The 23,345-nt window shown below is 37.5% G+C and overlaps 1 protein-coding gene across 1 annotated transcript in view; it reads left to right on the forward strand.

The window, feature by feature from the left end:
- Positions 1-23,345, forward strand: part of USH2A (usherin) — a 701,438-nt gene that overhangs the window by 213,745 nt on the left and 464,348 nt on the right. Inside the window, exon 20 of the mRNA XM_045876094.2 lies at positions 2,965-3,195. Coding sequence (XP_045732050.2) covers positions 2,965-3,195 — 231 coding nt within the window. The remainder of the gene's footprint in view (positions 1-2,964; positions 3,196-23,345) is intronic.

The following is a 23,345-nucleotide window of genomic DNA, read 5'->3' on the forward strand; positions in this document are numbered from 1 at the left end:
TACTTTTAAACAAGGATAAAATTCTGGGCGCCTGGGTGGCTCAGTTGGTTAAGCGACTGCCTTCGGCTCAGGTCATGATCCTGGAGTCCCAGGATCAAGTCCCGCATCGGGCTCCCTGCTCAGCGGGGAGTCTGCTTCTCCCTCTGACCCTCCTCCCTCTCATGCTCTCTGTCTCTCATTCTCTCTCTCTCAAATAAATAAATAAAATCTTAAAAAAAAAACAAGGATAAAACTCTTTAGTTCTTTAGAAGTACAGGAGGTATATTCTTAATTTCTCTAAATATTTAGTTAAAATGGAAATCCTATTCTCAACGCACCAAAAATGTATAGTTTGTGATTCTCTAGATCTTTGCTATCCAGTATGGTAGCCATGATAGCCATTTATGACTATTTAAACTTAAAATAAAATTAATTAAGATTAAATAAAATGTAAACTTCCATTCCTCAGTCTCATTAACCACATATCAAGTGCTAACTATCCATATGTGGCTAATGCCTACCATATTAGACAACATGGATCTAGAACATTTCCATCATTAGAGAAAGTTCCATTAGATATCATTGGAATAGATGGTATTCTTCAAATTAAAATGTCAAATCCTTTTGTCCCAGAACCCTAGGGAATCCTATGTGGAATATAGAAAATAGAAGAGTTCAAAATCCCTCTTTTGTGCTTTTATTTATTTAAAGGGTTTATTTATTTACTTGAGAGAGAGAGCTGGGGGGAGGGGCAGAGGGAGAGGGAGAGAGGACATCTCAAGCAGACACCACAATGAGTGTGGAGCCCAATGTGGGGCTCGATCTCACAACCCTGAGATCATGACCTGAGCCGAAATCAATTGTTGGATGCTCAACTGACTGAGCCATCCAGGCACCCTTCTTTTGTGCTTTTAAATAGCAAATTTTAGATAATAAAAAATTATGTAATTGGTCCTCCATTGCTTCCCTGAACCCAGGACTCAAAATTTTTGACAATCCTTCTTCCCCTGTTAAGCTCGTAGCCAATGCTTAAATTTTAATGCAGGAATGGAATTCCAAACACTGAAGAGAAACTTGAGGGGAGAGAAATTTCTAGATGGTCAGCTCTTTATTTTGTTTTGGATTATATTGAAGATGGGGCATAGCTTGTAGAGTGAAATCTTTGAGAACCCACCATTTACTATTTTTGGCAAGGAATGCTAAAGGAAATCATGCATAAAATTTACAGATCCATACATATATAAAAATAAAAACATCACATGGTTTGTAGTGGCAGAAGATGAACAGAATTGTTAATTATCTTTCTAAGTTGATGAACATTTTGCTCAGTGCCCTCTACTTTACGAAAAGTTAAAATAGAATCACAATTAATTGTTTCTCTTTGGAAAGCTGGCCGAGCTTTCTAGAAAGTAACAGATAGTACTTGTTCTAAGCTGTTTTAAGGTGAATTGTCTTTCATGGTTTAAGGATATCAATTCTTGTATTCATATCAATTTAATTTATGTTTATTGAAACAGGGAAAGACTTTGTGTATGCAGAAGGCTATATTAACAAAGGTGTAAATTAAGAGCCCACAGCTTTGGTTTAGACCCTGAGAAAGTAGGCTTGGTGATAATAACATTTGTTCCTTTCTTTGATGGTACCTCTCAAATCCAGCCAAACCACTGAGTGGGGATGAATCGCAGCCTACACACTCAACTGTTTAAGAAGAAAAATCAGGATGGCACTTGATGTAATGAGCACTGGGTGTTATATGCAACTGATGAATTGTTAAATTCTACCCCTGAAACTAATAATATACCATATGTTAACTAACTTGAAATTAAATAAAAATAAAAGAAGAAAAATCAAAACAAAACTTTATTTTTATTAACTCAGTTGTTACCCTGACCCCCTTTCCAGCAGGTTGTCGGGAAAATCTCTATTTCTGTTACTCATTCCTGGAGTTTCCCAGAAGCCTCCAGAGAATTACCAGGGTCCCAGGACCTCGAAGTATGCCAAGGCCTCAGTGTGTGCTTGGGCACTGGGCATTCACTGCTGCTAGGCACAGGACCGGGAGGTATTGTGGTCATTTTAGGGCACAGGGGGCTGCCCTGAGTCTGTTGAACCTGGACCGGAGTTCATAAACCCCTGAGCTCACAGGCTCCTTTTCTTCTTGTGGATGCTCTGTTGGGCTTTCAGAGTGGTTTTGCTTATTTGTTTGTTTTCATTTAAACCAGTTGCTAAGCTTCAAAAATCAGAAAAATTACACATAAATGACTATGGTTAACAAAGTAAAAGATCTGTCAACTTTGGGTCATCGTTCCTGCATTATCCATTGGCTGGCATGAATTAGTGACTACTCACCGTGGCCGGGTTCTTTTCAGACCCCACACTCTCTCGTCTCACGAATTAGACCATTTCAATCATTTCCTTTACTTTGTTGGCCTCTGTGAATTACGGCCATAAGTTGAACCATGTTAAGACGAGGGGCTCTGCCCTTTGTGATCAGTAATCACCGCGGTAGTCACGGCTAGTCACAGACTGCAGGTTTCATGAGGGATCTTGTAGCTTCTGGGTGAGATAGTGTCCACTCAGGCAAGGGAATTTTCCAGAAAAGGGAGCAACCACGAGCCATTAGAGACAGATACATTGCACCATTGTGGTATCAGCTTGGTAAAGGGAATCTGGGTCAACAGACTTTAGTCAACAGACTATAATGTGAAGTGTCTTTTCCTGAGTGAGAAAGAATAGAGAAATTATCTGCAAGAGGCAATTTTGTTTAATCCTCAAACTTTTATGGTACCTATTTTTTCATGGTGTTTAGTCACATTTAAGATAAACTCTATTGTGTCTTCAGTTCCTAGAGCCATGTAAAGACTTGAGACCACAACTGATTTGATCTCGAGTATGATGTACACAAGTGCATGTGTACCTGTGTGTGAATAACTGTGTCTAGAGATAGATGCTAAGTTCTTGAATGTAACAAGTGTTTTTGACATTTAGCACCAACCCAACTGAAACCTCCTGTGGTGGAAGGAATCAACAGCACAACCATCCATGTTAGATGGCTCCCACCTGAAGAACTCAATGGACCTTCTCCTGTGTATCAGCTGGAAAGAAGAGAGTCATCTCTCCCAGCTCCCACGGCCATGATGATGAAAGGAATTCGTTTCATAGGGAATGGATATTATAAATTTCCCAGTTCCACACACCCAGTCAATACGGACTTTACCGGTAAGTGTTTTTGACATCACTCTGTTGAAGAGGCGCTAAGCGCCAAGGTGTTTCTTGTTATTTTGATATCCCTTCAGAGTGAATTTTTACTATGCCTGTTCACAGAAATACTAATTCAGACCTTGTATAACTTCATCTTGATGTGTCAACTTGTCCATATTTTTAGTATTCTGTGTGGGGAGATGTGGGTAAGTAGAAGAAAGAAAAGAAAAATATAGATGTGGGAAGGTAGCCTTATTATATCAAAGTATATGCTGGAAATGACTCTCGGACACCATTTACCAGAATGTATTCCTCAGACTACTTTACCTACTCTATAGAAAAAGACTTCTGTAGGCAGATGAGTTTGAGAAATGCCCTGTGCTGGGGAGATTCTCAGTATACATCAGGTTATTAAAACCTCTAAAAGCAATTATAAGAAAGCTAACTTTGCTTAGCTTAGTATGCCTGATCCTTATTTGTCACTTTTTTTAAGCAAAAAACTATCAGTAGGTTTTTTTGGAGAACATTATGGGAAAAACTAATTTTGGGGAAACGTACCTTCTATGGATATGTTGGCAGTATGGGTAAGTGAGGTGCTTGCTTCAGGTACACACACACACACACACACAACACCTCAGAAATCAACAAAAATAGTATTTTCATATGATATATTTTTAAAAATGAAAATCAATGCCAAAAAATTCCCCAATAGGGCACCTGGGTGGCTCAATCGTTAAGCGTCTGCCTTCGGCTCTGGTCGTGATCCCAGGGTCCTGGGATCGAGTCCCACATCGGGCTCCCTGCTCGGCAGGAAGCCTGCTTCTCCCTCTCCTACTCCCGCTGCTTGTGTTCCTGCTCTCGCTGTCTCTCTCTCTGTCAAATAAATAAATAAAAATCTTTAAAAAAAAAAATTCCCCACTAAAATGCCAAAATTTTCAATGAAGACAGGCTCTATCCCTCACTTGCAGGGCTCTATAAACTTGCCTCATTTGTCTCACCCAACTCCTGGTCTTGCTGGTCCTACAGTACTCCAGAAGTCCTGTTACCTTTCCAAATTCGAGTTTCTAAAAGCACTATTTCACTGTAATTGCAGAAAACTGGAACTATTTATGTTGCATACGTCCCTTTCCTAATTTTTAAAAAAATGTACAAAATATAAGATACATATGATTCTGCAAACTCATAACGATATTCATTCGATCCTGGAGAAAGTCATTTTGGAGCAAATAGTCTTGAAAATGTTGCATGTGTTGAGGACGATGAAGTGGAATTTGAGCTATAAAATGTGGCTCAAATATTATTGCTTTATTTTTATTTAAAATAGTAAATAGTTTGCTCTGAAGTGAGGCTGGCTGCTGATGCACATTTGTAATGAATGATGTCCTAGCAGAGATATATTGAGGCGAATGCCTGCTTACCTAGTGGCCTGGTGCCTCAAAATCCCCACTGAGTATTAGATATTCGACCACTAAGCAATCATGAAGTGTTCAACTTCTGCTTAATATTCGTAAATGTCAAAGAAAGGAAGGAAAAGAAAGAAAAAATAGGTAATGTGGAAAAAGAAGTTAAAAAGCCTATAGATACAAAGTTGAAAAGCCTTTGCTCAAATGGAAGTAGAAATTGCCTTCCTGGTCCAACATTTGGCTTGCAGTGTGTTTCTTCAAGGAAACAACATTTGTTTCCATTAAGCGGAGTGTATCTGCTGCAAGCATGTCCGCTCGGATTTGCTGGCTAGCCAGTAGACAGATTTTTGATGGGATCACCTACTGTTGTTGCAGTGAAAGATAGAGTGGCCCATCCACCGTTAATAAATTTAGTCATCTTCACGCTCTCCCTAGCCAGCCTTATACTCTGAGGTGCAAGGGCTAGGGGCAGATGTAGCATCTGGGAAGTTTTCCAAATTCCTCTTTAAAAAAGTTAGGCCATAAACACCGGCCTCACTAAGCAAGATCCTTCTGTCTATAACAAAGCCTCCAGCTGCATAGAAAATGTGTTTGGAGTACACATCATTTGAAGGACAAGGCGGGGAGATCACAATTTTGGCTTGAACTGCTCCCTGGAGGTTTGGTGATTCCCAGAGAATAAGATGTTCTTCTGCATTCAGGCACGTTCTGGGGCATTACTAGCTCCTTTTTATTAGCAGCTTTGCCTTACTTTTAAGGTTCTCTTTAACTTTTAAACAGGGTCTGCATCAATTCATTGGTTTGACCCTTTGGTTCAACTGGCAGGGTTGGTTGAATAATTGTATTGAGCTGAGCCATGGTTAAATGAAGTTTACCCAATTAATAAGCTAGGACAAGTTTGCAAAACCAGTGCAATAGCTCTCTCAAATATGCTTGCATCTTTCCTAAGCAGAGAGGTACTTGTATAATTAGCATCTTCCGCTTGTTTTACTTAATTATTATTTAATTCAATCCCTCTACAAGCTTGTAGGTAGGAAATTTTACCCTCTGGGTACAGAGGAAGTGAGACTCAGGTACCATAGCTACTCAAGTTCAGGGTTGAAATGTGAATTGGAAGCTTCTGATTCAAATGCTGATGCTTTGCCAAGGAGGGAAGGCGCATATGACATGGACAGTTCTTTGGGAGTTGTAGAATAAGAAGTATCTAAAATTAATCAATAAGGATGGGAGGTAAAATAATTATCACTCAGCTATTCCTTACCTAACACCACGAAACTTTTTTGGATTTGTCTCTAAGTTGTTGGCTTTTCAGGTATGAATAGTAAATAGGGTTGGCCTTATTTATTTGCTTGCATCCCCAAAGCCATCTAGGGATCACTTTTCTTTCCATAGCAATTGATTCCAGAATGTTCCTAGAAGCTTGATGCTTAATGTCTGAATGAAATTATTTTAAATGACCTGAAATGCTATATGCAAATGGTGCTATCAACTCACATTTCTATATATTTCATGCAGTTCTTTTATATTCTGGCAAATTTAAAGAGTAAATTTTAGAAATCTCTAAAATGATTATTTATATTTAATAAGTGAATAATTATAAGAGCTAAGATCTGCTTTTATTTTGAATTATTCATTTTAAAATATCAAACTCTAACTAAAAGGATTCCTGAAATATGAATGGAGATATCAAATAATATTCAAAGACAAAATATACAGTAATATATATTACTGTACATGTTATATATAGATATAAGAAATTAGATTTCACCCATTGATGACAAGACTTATAAATACACTCATAGCATGTTCCATAGTCATGAACAATGTATTGAAAGTCTCAATATAAACAATCTCAGTATTACAGTTCAAGAAGGGAATCTCCTATATAACTCACCCCTCTTCATATTTGCTTTAAATGTTTTTATCTCATATGATATAATGAAAACAATTCAAAAATATGAGTATATGTTCTAACATGTTGCTTAATATCATAAATTACTTAGCTTTATATTGTAAATGAACTCTATCAAAATTGACCTCTGGACAGAACAATTCACCAGATACAGCTTTCTCAGGATCTGTTTTTGGTCCCTTTTCCTTTTGGCTACAAGTGTTCTTTCAAAAATCTAATCTTCAGGAAGGGTATATTATCAGTCATTTACATCACAGTTTAAATTTAAGATCAGGTATTAATTTCCCCACTTCTCTATAATTAGGAGTGAGTGTTTTGGGAGCAGACTAATAAGTTTCAGATCTAGGCCCCATTGTTTATAGACAAACCACTTAATCGTTTTTGTGCCTTTGTTTCCTTTTCTTTAAAATTGGCATAATAATACTGCTTACAATACTCATGTCTAGAAGTAGGTGAGGATGAAAGGCAATAGCCCACCTTGCGAACCCTGCACAGTGTCTATCACACAGATTACTTAGAAGACATTAAACTTTAGCTATTAACTGTTAGTCATTTAACAAATGTTTGTTAAGTGTTTACTATGAGACAGGAGCTTTTCTAAGAGTCTTCTGAAATTTCTAAAATCAATATTCTCTTAACTCATCTGCTGTTACGTGTAATGTAAGATGTGTGTACCTAAATGTTCTATTTAGGGTATGAGTAATATGCAGCTTCTATATTAAAACGTGTTATTTAATTTTGTTATTAAAAATAGTTAAATTAATCTACCTAGTATTGAAACATTGGATAAGTGATTTTTCTGTGGGTCTAATCATACTCATTTATTAAATTGAGGATTGCACTAAATGACCAATGCCTCTAACTTCTAAAATTCCAATCAGTGAATATAGCATATTTACATAGCTTCAAAAAGTCAAAATAGAGGCTATTGCTGTGAGTTTAAAAACAACTAGATTTTCAAGTAAATTGTTCAGTTGATTTTTTTCATATAATATGTTTACAATTTAAGGGGTAATTCAAATGATATGGAGAGAAATACTTGATATAGAAATGGATATACAATTCTTGGGTTATGTTGGAGCATAAAAAGAAGCAGCAAATTCAATAGAAGTTCATAATATTGTATCTAGAAAATAATGTAAACACTCATTGTAAAATATTCTTCTGGTCACATGGGGTTAACAGTACTTTCTCCTTCCAGAACAGGAGTAACAAATAGAACATTCCCTACTGCAGCTGGACAGGGTGATCATTGTGTCTTCAGAGGGAAAAAAAATATTGCTCATTTTTTTCAGGAATGCAGAGTAAATCCACTTGATTTATACAAAGAATTTAGTCCTTTCCATGTAACGCAAGTAATCCAAAGGATCCTGGTAAAAACAGCGAACTAAACTACCGCTCAGATTGGCATTCCAAAGGTGACCCTCTCTCTCCTTGTCACTTTTTCTTCCTATTAGCGAAAACAGGTCCATGATCATTTGGGGGGAGATTTGACGATTGTAGTATCCAGATGCCAATCACACCAGCCTTTTAAACTGCCTTTACGGTGACCCTGCCCAGAAATCAGGGACTGCCTTTGGGGAGATCTTTGTAGCAAACCACTGGGGAGATGAGCATACATGTGCACCTGGATGTAATTCCCTTTTATTTGTCTTCACGAGAAATGTGATTACTGATGTTGAATATCTTGCAGATGAGAACTCTGTACACTTTCTTCATAATAATGCTGTTCAAGGACACTAAATGATTGTCATACATTTTTGTCTCCTAGTATTTGCCTTCCCCAAAATGACTGAACTTGAATGCTTTAGGAAACAGAAATGCAATTAATGACCGACCTATGAAAAGAGAAATGCAACTCCCTGAATCAATATTCCTTAAAAGCATGTATTTTATATTTTTTTTACTTTATGATATATATGCTTTATTATTATTTATTATTTCTAGTGAGCTGGGACCTTTAAACACTTCATTAAAGGAAAGCTGATTATACGCAGTTATAGGGAAGGTGCAAGCAGGGAAAACATCAGATAGACTCATTAGTAAAAGCATATTAATTCTGACCTTCAACACCCTTGGTACCCAATATTTGTTGTCCTCTGACTGAGAGCAAGTCCTTTTGCCAGAAAGTGCTTAAAAAACAAACAAAACAGCAACAACAACAAAAACAACAAACTAAATAAAATGCCAAGTCCTTACAAGGCAGATTTAAATCACAAGTTTTATTTTACCTTTGATGTTAGATCTTAGTCGTAGTTATTGAAAAACAAATACATGAATTGACTATATGGCCTAGCAGTTTGATGAACAGGCAGTAATGATACGGAAAAATAAAGGCAAGAGTAAACATGGAACTTGGGACCAAAGTAGAGAAGTGGCTCTTGGGGAAGAAAGAAGCTCCTGGTGTGTTTCTGGTTGTGACAGAATCAGAAGAGAGTGTGAATGTCTGGTTGAGTGTATCTGTATGGACTGGTAGGGACAAGGATCCAAATGCCTATCTTTTGAGAATCACAGAAGTCAGACTAACCCATGGTGATGAGGGATATTAAGAAGTAAGGGTTAAAATTGTTTTGTTTTGCCGTCTTTCGTGGAGATGTGTAATGATAACATCGCTGGAGGGGAAAGGACCATGTTTCTCCCCATTCGCCAAATTCATCATCAAGGCCAATTTATGACTGCATGTGTCTTAACCCTTGTATTTTTTAAAGTGACACATTTTGAAGCCTATTTCCATCATGTCCCCTTGTGTTTGAAATGTTAATGGTGGGTTTTGTGTGGGAGTCATTTCAGGTTCACTTTCGAATTTTAGCTCTGATTTCACAAAAGAATCATCACAGCACATGACTTTTTCTTTTACCAGTTTGGTCTTGCTCCACTGGTCAAATTGAATGAAATTGTAAGTTTCTCTTTGCATGAAGAACCCTCCCTCCACCCTTTTAACTTGTGCAGTGTCAATCTGTAAATGTCCAGACATTAAATATTGTCTGCTTGCAAGACATGAGGTCTCTGTCCCAATGCCTCAACTTGCCATGGTGGTATGAAAACAGCCATAGGTGATATAGAAACACATAAGGATAGTCTAGTTTTTTGGGTAAAAACACTTTATTTGCAAGAACAGACGTCATGTTGATAGTTTGCCTATTTTTGGTTAAGAGTCTAGTCTTAGTTTCTTAAATTAATATATAATTTCATCTTTAACAGTGCATTTTTCTTTCTTCTGCCTAATGCCAAGAACCCTAAAGATCAGGTGCCTGGGTGGCTCAGTCGGTTAAGCATCTGCCTTCCACTCAGGTCATGATCTGGGAGTCCTGGGATGGAGCCCCGCATTGGGCTCCCTGCTTAGCAGGGAGTCAGCTTCCCTTCTGCCCCTCTCCCTGCTCATCCTCTCTCTCTCTCTCATTCTCTCTCTCAAATAAATACATTAAATCTTAAAACAAAGCAAAACCCTAAAGATGAGTACAGGTTAGCTCAGGTAAAAGAAACAGGAGAGAACTAACACAACAGAATAGACAGTAATGTTTAATAAATGAAAATATCTTGAAACAGTATCTGGGTTTTCCCAAGAGGGATTTATGTGTTCAGTAAGCCAAGTCAGCACTGATCATGCCAACAGGATAGAATAATACTTACATTTGGTGCAAACTGTTTCTGTTAGTTGATAACTCTTTGAACCAGCTTTAAGGGTCTGCATTTTCCTTCTCTGTTACAATCGCACCAAAATATATGGTCACCTGCTATACACAGTGCACATTTGTTCCCACATTCTCACACTACATTCTCAAACACCCCATGTCCACTATGTCCTCAGGTTTTCTATGTGGTCTCACATTTACCTACATAAATTGTCCAATGTCTTTTTCTTACGATATGTTAGCCATCTAAAAAACTTCCCGAAGCTTCTTTGCTGAAGAAAAAAAAATTCTCCATCTCTTAATGACATTCAGCATCAATATAATAGAGATTAATTTTAGTTTTCTTTTCATCCTTAAATAGGTAGAAAGAGGAACTGTGAGCAGAAAAAGAATCATAATGGTCAGCAATGATAGAGAAACTAGCCCCTATGAAACAATCAAATAAAATGAATTATTTTATATATATTTTTTGGAAAAAAATTAAAGATATTTAAAGATCTATACTTACTGTTATGTCTGTTGGGATAAATATAACACCCACAGGAGAGTATAGATTAATTTCATTTCTACTCAGATTAGATTTCAAATAATATCAATGCCAAAATGCCATATCTTTCAAAACTATGTTCTAATATTCTGAAGAAATGTCTTATGAAATCATGCACCAGGCATTCCATTTGAGTGGGGCAATATGAAGTGCAATTATGCAGGCCACATTTAAGTTCTACACATTGAAGGAAGCTCATAAACATAGTCCTCAGGTGTTTGGAGATTCAAGAAGGGAAACTCAGGGGGCACCTGGGAGGCTCCGTCAGTGAAGCATCTGACTCTTGACTTCAGCTCAGGTCATGATCTCAGGGTCACGGGATCAAGCCCTGGGTAGGGCTCGGAGTTCAGCGGGGAGTCTGCTTGAGATTCTCTCTCCCTCTCCTTCTGCCCCTCTCCCACCATGCTTACACATGTGTGTGCTCTCTCTCTCAAAGCTTTTTTTTTTTTTTTTTTTTTTTTAAAAGGAGGGAAACTCAGTTACGTAGATTTTCTTGACTGAGGAGCAGCCTCAGTTTGGAAGTCCTTTGAACTTAAGTGCAAAAAAAGAGTCATAAGGAGGAAGGAGGGGGACAAGCACCCTTATAGACATTCAGGTCACCTAAGTCATCTCTGGTAATGGTGGCCATGTCATCCTCACAAACAAAGGGAGTCCTGGGAGAATTTTGTAAAGGAAAGATAGGGACTTGTGGGAAATTTGTGGGAATGAATGATATAATAATCTTCCCTCCCAAACAGGCAGAAAATTGAAAAAGAATGCAGATGCCTCTTTCTTGGCTTCTGCTTCCTTCATTTTTCTCCCCGGAAATCCATTCCTTCTTCTGTGCTTACCACTGTATCTACCAAAGTGAATATTACTAATTGCCTGAGATAGAAACCAGGGAAGTTTCTTGAATATAATTTCTCACTCCCTTTCTGACATTTCATCCATTGTTCCTTCTCTGGCCATTCTTCCTCCGATATATCTCTTGGAACCATCCACTGGTCCTATAGCTACTCCCTAATCTGGGTCTCTGTTGTGGGTCTCCATACCAACAGTTTCACTCTTATCTAGGCTGTTTTTCTAACTAATGAGCTGTCTTGCCATTTTCTTGCTTTAAACTTTTCAGTAGTTTCCAACATCGAGATGCCCTGCATGAACTCTTCTGCTTACCTTTCCAGCCTCATTTTTCCATCCATATACCTCCTGGTTTCCTCTTGGCTCTATGACTGCCTTTCAGTCCCTGCTGTTTGAATGTGCCTTGCTGTCTTAGATGCCTGGGTCTTCAATCCATGCTTTTGCCTGCAATGCCCTCCCTTACTTGCAAATGCTTCTCCTTCCTTTCACTGGGCTAATTCCTACCCATCATTAAAGTGTCAGCTGAGCTGTTCCTCCAAATAGCCTCCCCTTCGCCCCAGTGCCAAATCTAGCTTAGCGGCCTCTCCTCTATCCTACCACAGAAAACGAGAATGTCTCTATTTTAATCCCTACCACACTCTATTAGAATGGCTTGTTCACTTACCTGGATCCCAAGCCAACTGAACTGATGACTGTTTTCTTCTGTTACAACATTTGTCCTTGCACAGCATAGGACCAGATGTTCAATAAATGTTTGTTGAATAAAGAATTAGCTAAATGAGTTAGATAAAAAAAGGAAAATCTGTAAGAAAGATTGCTTAGCTACAAGAATGAATTAATGGTAAGATTCCCTGTGCATTAGAATATATTACATAATTTTTAAAGCTACCCTGTTGGAAGTTGTGATAGCCTAGAGGGATAACTCAATTTGTTTAGCCTCTATTGGCCTACGATGTGTAAGAAAGTATGTGTTAAGCTATATAGTACTTGAGACAAGGAGAAATTGTTACTAATGGGTCCTTAGTTATCAGATAAGGTGGAATTCCTTCTGCATCAATTGTTATAGCTAGAGTGCTCTATAGGAGTTGTTCTCTGCCCTATAGCCCTCACAATGTGTTGTTGGAAACGAGGTGTTGCACATCTCTTAGATACAGGATCTCCGTAGGCTTATTAAATTTTGAGGTTAATGAATATTTTGATAATTTTACCTATACATATCATTAGGGCTTATTGCAATAGGTTTAAGATGACAGTCATAATAAACATATAGAGTACAATAAAAAGCACTTTTAATCTCGAAAGTGCTTTATAAACAACAGTGATCAATGCTATGGATGGATGAACAGCATCAAACTGATTGAGTCCTATTTCAAGGGCAATGGACGTATTGATGCTGGTGTTCACTATAGTGCAGAAGGAAGACAGTAGTGACGGCAGTGCGAAGAGCAGGTTCTGAAGTCAGACTTCCCATGTTTAAAATCTGGCTTCCCCACCATGCAGTGTGCAACTTGGCATGAATCCCTTCCCAGCCCCATCGCTCAGTGTCTTCATCCGTAAAATGGATTACTGTAAGGTTTCAGTGCAGGAATCACCGTAAAGGATTGGCACACAATATATTTGTGGTCATTGTTATACATGCATTTATGGCTGACAGTTTTTTCATTCAGGATTTTCACATCATGTGCCTTTCCATTCATATATGTATTTTATGTGCCTAAACCACATAAATCTTGACTCTACTCCTTTATAACTTCTCTTCACTACATATCTCTGAGACTTCATTTTATTCAATCTATGAACTTCTGACCTTTGTGTTTTTAGTCGCCTCTCTCCTTTATCAAGAGACTTAAATGCTCTACATCTTATTTCTGCGTGTCTGGTGGCTACCTTTACATTTTAACATGTACTTGTAAATCTATTCATAATCCAGTCTTCTTAAAAACTAAGACGCTCTGCATGTTCATTTCCTCACTACCAATCACTCCTCCATCGGTCACTTACTTTTTTTCCTCCCACTTCTTCATTTGAAATGCTTTCTTCAAGATTATCAATAATTTTCAAAATGAAACTTTTCCTAATCCCCACCCTATGTGCCCCTAAATAGTAATGGCACCATTATATCCTTTTAAAAATATGAAGAAACCCAATATATCTCACTAGGTTCCCCCTGCAATTTTCTGCGAGCTGTTTTTCAAGACTTTTGGCTCTGCTTTCTCTATCTACGTTTAGATGAAAGAACTCAATCATTTTATCAGCCCATATGCAGATTTTTCTCAATTTCACCCCATTTGCCAGATGCTATAATTGGTGTTTTAGAAAGAGTATTGAGCAAAACAGGTAGAGCACCTAACCTTAGGGAGCTTAAAGTCTTGCAGTGAAATCATGCTTCAAACATGTAATTAGATAATTATAAGTGATTTATGTCTCCAGCTATGAGAGACAGAGCTGTTTTCAGCTGCGAAGGATATCAAAAAATCCTCATGCTGAAAGAAAAAAAGAAAAGAAACTGGATAGAATTTCTTAAAAATATGATTGTTCAAAGACATTACTGAGTAACTAGGACTGCATGGACATGGGAGATTAAGACCCGAGAAATAAGGAAAACCATTTAGGTGAGACTTTAATTTATCTTTGCTTTTTCTTTCTGTTTTATTTGCTAGTTCCCAGATTGCATAGTCTTAGGAAAATGAAAGCATGGCTTGAGAGACTAGAAATTAGAGTTCAGGGCCTACCAAGAAGGAAGGGTCTGGTAAATATGCCAGGCTATCCATTGAAATCCTATCAGTAAGAGTAAACCAGAAACAGACGGGTCTTCTCAAAGCCTGAAGTAAAGCCTCAACCCATCTCAACTTCTGATAGGATAAAGGTTATCTGCCTGCCAAAAATATTTCAATATTTGCTAAAAGGAGATAACATCAACAAGAGTCTATAATTTTTTATACATGATATCTTATATTCAATCCAAAATTACCAGGAATACCAAGAAATAGGACCAAGTAAAAATGAACCAACTATTGCTTCACACAACATGGATAAATCTCATGATCTACCACTGGGTGAAAGAAGCTAGAAACAAAAGAATCTAGTATTCCATTTATGTAAGTTTCAAAAATAGAGAAATGGATCAGTGGTAATAGGATAAGAAGGGGTAATAACTAAAAGGAAGAGAAAAAGGAGGTTCCTGAGGTTGTGGAATTATTCTATACATTGTTCTGAGAGGTGTTTAGATGTGTGTTTACTTTGTAAATGTCCACCAAAATATGCCCTGATAATGTGTCCACTTTATTGTTAAGTTATACTTCAATTTGAAAAGTTGCCAAAAAAAAAAAAAAAAGATTTCAAGTATGTGGAGTCCAAAAGTAAGATGTAGAAAACTCATAACAGATAACAGGAGCATTTAACCCACTCTGGAAAATTCATGAAGTCCTCCCAAAGGAAGAGTTTTATCATCTAAAAAATGCAGTTTGAGGTGGCTAGGCAAGAAACACAAGTAGAGCACCTCAGGTAGAGAAAATGGCATGCATAAGTGCCTTGGTATGGGAGATAACATGGTGTATGAAAAAACAAACATGAACAAACAAGCAAAACTGGAAGAATCCAATATAGCCAGAGCACAAAAAGCAAGGAAAGAATGGTATTTGATGAGGTTGAAATACAAGAAGGAGGGGCCAATCTTGTACTTTTCGGACCACCATATTTAGGATTTTGAACTTAATTTTACCATTTTTATAAGATCACTCTGCAGGCTGGGGGCTGATGCCAAGTATGCTTTTACTAAGGGTTTGCTAAATTAAACTGATATTTTTACTAAGATTGTGCATATACTTTTTATAGATTGACTGATTAAAAGTGACCATTTCATTCAATCATCTGTTAGTTTGTCAACAGAATGTCTCACAAAATGTTAGGAGACCTTCTTTATAAGAATTAGCCCGAATAAGGGGTTAAAAAAAAAAAACAAAAGCAAATTCTGAATTCTACCACAGATCCTAATTGCTGGGGAAATAGCTAGAAATTTGCATTTTGACAAGATCTCAATATGGACTCAGTTCAGCATGCACGTACTATATGACCCAGCCATTCCTCTCAGGGGTATTTGTCTAAGAGAAATGAAAGAATTTGTCTGTACAAAAGGCATGCACATAAATATTCATAGCTATACTCACCATGGCCCCAAACTAGAAACAACACAAATAAGCATCAATAGGTGAATGGATAAACAAACTATGGTATGTCCATACAATGGGATACTCCTCAACAGTACAAAGGAATAAACTACTGATACAAACAACAACATGGATCAATCTCTGTTGACAGGCTGAGTAAAGAAGGCAGAAGAGTACTTAGTGGTAATTCTCAAAAAATACGAACTATTGTAACAAAAAGTTAAATGATTCCTTGAGGCTGAGAAAGAGGGGATGATGGAAATATTTTGTAATAATCATAGTGGTGGTTTTACAGGTAACACCTTTCAAAATTTATTGACCTGTATCCTTTAAATGAATGTAGTTTATTGCATGTAATTTATACTTCAATAAAATGGGTAAAAGAAAAAGAACTCCAGGTGATTCTTGCAATAATGAGAACCATTGATCTACATTGTGATGGAAAATTGCTTTAACTTTATTTAGAGAAAAATCAACCAGTTTTTATATTATTTAACTTACTGGTCCTGAACTCCTTTATTTTTTTAATTTTAATTTTTATTTAGATTTTATTTATTTATTTGACAGAGAGAGAGATAGTGAGAGCAGGAACACAAGCAGGGAGAGTGGGGGAGGGAGAAGCAGGCTTCCTGCCCAGAAGGGAGCCCGATGTGGGACTTGATCCCAGGACCCTGGGATCATGACCTGAGCCGAAGGCAGACGCTTAACGACTGAGCCACTCAGGCGCCCCGTGGTCTTGAACTCCTTTAGATAAAGATGTAAGCAGTGTATATACTTTAGATTAGGCTCAACACTGCAAATTTCACTGAAATAAATTGGTATCCACTATATACTTTAAAGCGTAGGAAAATGACTTTTACTAAACTATGCTGACAGCAAGAATCTGTACAATTTCAACAAAATAGTTTTTTTTTCCTCTACAGAAAGGGATTTCTTCTGATCTCATTGACGTTAGGACAGAAATTTTTATGAACGCAGAGAGCTGTGGTTTGTCCATTTTTCAGGCATTTTATCACAAGAAGAAATTTAATCAGCAAAAATATGAAATACACATTTGAATATGCAGTTGACCAGTTCTTTGATTCTGTTGCGCCTCCGTCATGCATTTTTCATAGCTCGCGTAATTGGTGTTAATGTGCTATGCTATTAAGTTTAACTGAGAAAACTAGTTTGCTGAAAACTGATTTCTTCTGCATACTTATAAATTCAGTAGTCAAAAAATTAGAGAAATATAATTAACTATTGCAAAATCAATTTGACACTCACTTAAAATGTGTTGAGTGGAGACAACAAGCAACAGCCAAATCTGATGCTGTTCTCTCCTTGTTTGCTTCATAAAACTGTGCAAATTAGAACTTTCATTTACAGAGTTGTTAATGCCTCATTAAAAAGTTCCAGCAAGTATCTTATTTTGAGTTTTCTTTTTTTTCCCTTGTATCTAATATGCCACATTATCTCTGTTTTGTGGGCACGTGTAAGACAATATACTTAGGATTACTACTTATTTAAACTGCGTATATGAAATGAAAGCTTTTTTTTTTTTTTAAGATTTTATTTATTTATTTGACAGAGAAAGACACAGCGAGAGAGGGAACACAAATGGGGAGTGGGAGAGGGAGAAGCAGACTCCCTGCCGAGCAGGGAGCCTGATGCGGAACTCGATCCTGGGACTCCAGGATCATGACCTGAGCCGAAGGCAGTCGCTTAACCAATTGAGCCACCCAGGCGCCCTGAAATGAAAGCTTTTTAAACATCACATCTCAGGAAAGGATGCTAGCAGTGTCGGTTAGTTTTCAAAAGTGATTAATTTCTCCATTTACTTTGTTCTTGCTGTTGTTGTTGGTAGCGTTTTGTACACCAGACACTGTATGAACAATGAGACTTTAGCTGGAATCTAGTAGACTTGTTTCCTGATCTCAAAGGCCTTATGCAGAATAGAATCCATGGCTGTTTGACTACTTTTAACCATTATAGTATACTGCTATTTTTCTGCTCAGTCGCGTGCTATAGCCAAAGCTAAGCACTCAACAATGATAAAAAATCCTCAAATACTAGATTAAGACATAACCTTAAAAAAAATAGTTTGAGCTGTAGACATAGATTTGGTGGTTGATTCAGACATCCTTTAAGCTCTTGGTCTGCACACAACTACTCCATCTTACCACATTACCTCTGCCTTCCCCAGGGAGGGACATGTGTGACATAGACCCTTGATCACTGTTAGGACAAGTATGAATGCCTGACCCAATGGAACTGATCTAGTTTTCATAGGAATTTGGAATTGGAATTCAGAACTAACCAATAAGTCTATCTTATCTCTTGAACTTAACCTTTATGTATACTGCTGTGGGGTGGGAGGAAATAGAGAACTAAAGCTGTTAAAGAGAGACAGGAAGACAGAGAAGTAGAAGGAGAACATGCCTGAAGGTTTTCTCACTCCCTATGCAAAGACCTTTCCTAGGCTGGGCCGTGTCCCTGGACTTGAGTTCCAGAACACACCATTATCTTTGAATAATAAGTTCCTTCTTCTGTTCAAGGTAGCTTGAGTCTGAATATGTAACCAGAGAGTCTTAAAAAGAATTCACCAGCATGTGAAAAGAAGTTGAAGCCATGGGAATGCGTTCAATGACTTACAGTCAAGAATAGACCTTGGGGGGATAGAAGGCATTCGGGATAGTAAAAGACAACCAAGAAGGAATAGCTCAAATGCAGATAAAGGACCTACCTGAAAGTCAAGGAAAGGTTGATGAATTCTGTAATATTCCATAATGGTCACTAGTATAAAAGGTTGACCAGTGGTCAGGTAGGTGAAGAGCTGAAATTGGTGGTTGGATTGTATCATATTTATAACTCTTTGTCCTGCTACCTGAGTAAACTATTTTTAAAATATAGTTTATAATTTTTAGACCCTTTCTAAAATTTCTAGTATAATGGAAATTTCTAATACATACTCAATTACTGAGCAATCATAATTTCTTGGGGCTTATTCTCCAAAGATATGTATTCATTTTAGCCAATGATATTCTTAAAGCTATAGTGAAATGTGTTTTGGTTAGTTTGGTTTTGTATATTTTCAATGAAAAGCCATACTAAAGTATGTTTGCCAAGTATTTTTTAAAATCTGTAGTCCAGGATGCATAATTTATTCTGGGATGGTTAAAATTCTAGGAGAATCTTTTGCTCTTTCCTTGATCTTTCTTCCCTCTCCTCTGAAAGGGCTGTATTTAAAACTATGGGTTATTACTCATCTGAATAGCTAAGGAAGATTAGCTACATTGTTACTGATGCACTTGATATTTTCTCACTGTGTAACATTGTGGCAACAGATTCTTAGTCAGTCTGATACGATAAAATGTTAATAATACTTACAGGATAAAAAGGTATCATCACTACCTCAGATTCCTTTAAATCCAATCCCTGATCTGCATGAGATTACGTTTTTTGCTCTCATTTACTAGTTCCCCCCGAAGGAAGTCCTGATATAGCTACTGGGTTCCTGGCTTGCATTTTGACAGTCAGAACAGCAGGTAGGATTTTTTTTTCTGCTCAGCAGATACAATGGAAGATCAAGGCTTCCTGGGTTGTAGTCACTGACCTTGCCAAATCCTTTCATATTTTCTCTAGATTTGGTCCTACAAAAGCAAGTATTAAGCAAGTTTGACCGTGCAGCTAAATTCCATAAGGTCATCTATCACATTACATACAGTAATTGATTTTAAGTTAATTGGTCATTAGTTTCATGGTTTGTGTTTCTGGTATTCTGGTGGAGTTTCCAGAAACTTCCATGTAAATGAAAAGCTGTATTATGTAAATAAAATTTAGTAAAAATTTCCTTTACCTGTCATTCTAATTATTTGCCTTTAAAAGGCTAATTTTATTGTGTTTGTGTGTTTTTTAATAACCCCACAGAAGTCAGCTGTGGATTTTCTACTCCTCCATATGTTTCAATCATAAATGAAGGATCATATTTTTCATCAAATCAAAAAATAAATAAATATTACCATTTGTAGGTACAAGTAAGATTCATGAAACCACTCTATTTGTTAAGCACATAATATTTATGAAATGCTGCCCTAGGTAATGTGACTAAAGGAAAGATTAGTAAGTTAATTTTACTAATTCCTGTCCTCAGGAGCTCTAATTTACACCAGTTAACATCTTAGAAGAAGTCCATAGTGTGATGCTGTTAAAAAAAAAAAAAAAAAGAAGAAGAAGAAAGAAAGAAAAAAGGCAATTGCTACCTTGTGTTGCATTAGCAGAATTGTCAAGGATAAAATAAATAATGTGATTATTGGACTCTGCTTGGCAATCCTTAGCCCTTGATAGGAGTACCATGTTCCATTTGGGATGGCACACTTTTTAAACCATAGGCAAATTTGCCAGAGGTTTCAAAAGAGAGCAACAAAAAATGATGAAGAGCTTTGAAAATGGGGCCTCTAAGAAAAGGCTGAGAGACCCGAGAATGTTCAATCTTAAGAGAAGGCAGAAGGGACACATGATAACTGTTTACAGATGCATAAAGAGGTGTTATGGAGAGGAGAGGGACCTATTTTTCTCATTAGTCAACACAGACACTTCAAGAAGTAATGGGTTTAAAACATGTGGGGGGAAATTCAGGTTAAATATTAGATTAAATTAGGTAAAATTTAAATATTTAAAATTGTATGATACCAAGTGTCATTAAGCTGTGGAGTTAAAATTGGTAGAGGAATGTTAAAATTGAAAACAAATCAGATCCGAATCCAGGGGGTTAATAATTAAAGGAGTTTCCATTTGCATAATGTGTTAGCATATTTCAAATACTTACTCCTATATTGTTTTACTGATCTCTCAACAATCTTAGGAAATAGGGGGAGTATCAACTGGTTTTCCAGCTTAGGAAATGGAATTTCATTTTTTATAAAAAATATTTTATTTATTTGAGAGAGACAGAGATAATGAGAGAGAGCATGAGCATGAGCGAGAAGAAGGGGGAGCCGCAGACTCCCTGCTGGGAAGGGCGCCTGATGCGGGGACTCGATGCCAGGACCCTGGGATCATGACCTGAGCCAAAGGCAGAGACTTAACCGACTGAGCCACCCAGGCGCCCCAGGAAATGGAATTTCAGAGAAAATGTTAAATGTTGTTGCTTCCCTCCACCCCTACCCCAATTAGACAAAACTGCTAAGTGGCCTGGGAACAGACAAGCAGGAGTAGAAGCCAGTCCTTCAGATTTTCTGCCAATCTATTTTCTGTGGACTCTTGCTAACTTTTCATTTGTAATATGATTTTTACTGTAGGAAGTTATTTTTGAAACAGTGGGTTTTTTTTTTCCTTTTGGCTTTTAAGGTACCAAACATGCCCATAAGTTTCCTTTTTTCATATTAATTAGCTGAGATGAGAATTGGTTGATGCATAAAATATAGACCAACTAGCAATTTTGTTTATATAAAGGAACAAGAAATACGATTGATCTTATATCTATTTTATTGTATCTATTATATCTGTCTCCTGCTATTTACAACTACAGAATAAGTTCAACATTTTGGTATTAAGTTTTGAGAAATCATTGCCAAACCAAATATAGTTTCTAGAGGTAGTGTGAATATGGTAAGATTCTGCCTTTACCATTACCTGGTGGTGGAGATATTTCGGTTTCACCTTTTATGAATTTCATATTCCTCATCAGTAGAATGAAAACCATAATATCTTCTGTTTTATTGCCAGACTGACAATGAGGATCAAATGAGAAAAGAGATGTCAAAGCACCTTGATCTGTTCAAAGAAATAAACTATAAGCTGTAACTTAGCATCAACTTTGAGTGGGGGTAGGGGTGGGGAAGTATGTTGTTCCGTGTTAGAATATGTCAGATTCTCAGATCTCAAAAATATAAGGAACTCAAAATCCAGTGGAGGAGAGAGACTTGCAGACTGTTACAATACTTTGTATAAGGAAAATTGTTTTCCCAACAGAGGGAGGTAGCTGATACCAATATGTTACCAAGCAAAGGCCCCTTGATTGGCTGCCAAGAGCCTCATGACATCTGGGAAAACTTTTTGGGCTCCTTGAACCATGCACACAAATTGTGCAGAGAAATAATTCAAGAGGCGGGCTGTATTGAAAGGCTCTTAGTATGTATGCTGAATCTGATGAAGGAATGGAGGCGATTTAAGGAAAATTCCAGCCTCTATAGACTCCTGCCATGCTCAGTAGGGTGCCATCGTCCCCCACAGAGCCCAGAGTACCCCCCAGTGGCATTCCTGTAGGAAGACTGCAGCAGGGATGCTTACTAGGAGGATACAGAAAAGCTTAATGGCCCCCTGTGCATAATGTTGAAAGAGGCTCTAATTTTTGTTTTCTTCTGAGCTTAACGTGTGTATATTGCAGGTTCAAAATGGTAAGAATCTTAATTAGAGTTGCAGGAAGTTGCATAATATACTCCATGTCTTACTTTTTCAGCACATCAAGTAACAGAGTCTATTTGCCATATTATGAAGGTTGATGGAGAATGAAAACTGTAATTTGAGTCAATGGGATCTCTGCCCCCGCCCCCATTTTTTTTAAGTTAGTCACAGAGTTTAAAATGCAAAGAAGTAAATCTCCCAAGGGAGCAATTCTACTTCATCTGTGGAGGAAAGACATATGTTGTTACTGATGAAACCTCTGTTGTGGAAGCAGAGCCAACCCCAGGACCAAACTGGAGCAGGCCCAGGGCCTTTGGCATCCCTGCAGCCCAGCTCAGTGCGCACGCTCATGCTTGCTCTCTCTGTCTCTCTGTTTCTCTCTATCTCGCCTGCAGCCATCAAGTCCACCTGGGGCGACTTGGGCCTGTTCTGGAGACTGTTTCCCAAGACCTCCTCCTCCATCTGATCCCCTTGGGGCAGTTGACTGATTTCTTAAGCTAAAATGTACCTGTCTTGTGGCCCATCCCTCCGGGCCCCTGATCTGGACAGTAGGCCAATCTGACAGATGTCACTTTCCTAGTATGTCAATGGTAGCAACATGTTTCTGCGCTTTTCTTGTCCTTACCAGGACTGTAGGCTCATTTACACAGAGGCCTTCTGGGGATAATTTCAGAACTCAAAACATGAGATCAGAGTGCAGCTCTGTGTGAGAGAGGGCCTTACTACGGCTCTATTCATACACCCACCCACATGGGAAAGCTTTTCTTTTTTCTTTTTTCTTTTTAAACAAATATTTATTGAACAACAACAAAGTACCAGGCATTGTGTTAAAGTATAAAGATGCCTAAGCAAACAAGGCATAATCCATGACTTTAAGAAGTCAAGGAGTTATGGTACTCTATATAAATATTTCATATAAATCACTCAACTTCATTCAGAATATTTACTGAACATTTACTATGTGCCAGGCACCATGCATGCCACTAGGGAACAAAATAAGCAAAATCCCTGCCTTCGCGGAGACTGTATTCTAATGAGCCTCAGCAGGTGAACAGCGATTCATGTTAATTATTTTTCTGTTCAGCAAAATGAAAATCTTATTTTCCTAACGTTTATTATCAAATTATTATTTCTACACCTCATGTTAAGAAACTTAAATTGTCCAACAACAAAAAAAAGAAATTCTAATTGCCTTTGATCACATTTGATAAGGATTAGAATAACCTGTTTTATTTTAAATACATTTAGAGCAGCCCTTATTTGAAGGAAATTCATTTTAAATTTTTC

Source organism: Mirounga angustirostris, unplaced genomic scaffold (assembly GCF_029215605.1).
Source record: "Mirounga angustirostris isolate CCGP_5_RB_7025 unplaced genomic scaffold, mMirAng1.0.hap1 SCAF_6, whole genome shotgun sequence".
Taxonomy (NCBI): Eukaryota; Metazoa; Chordata; class Mammalia; order Carnivora; family Phocidae; genus Mirounga; species Mirounga angustirostris.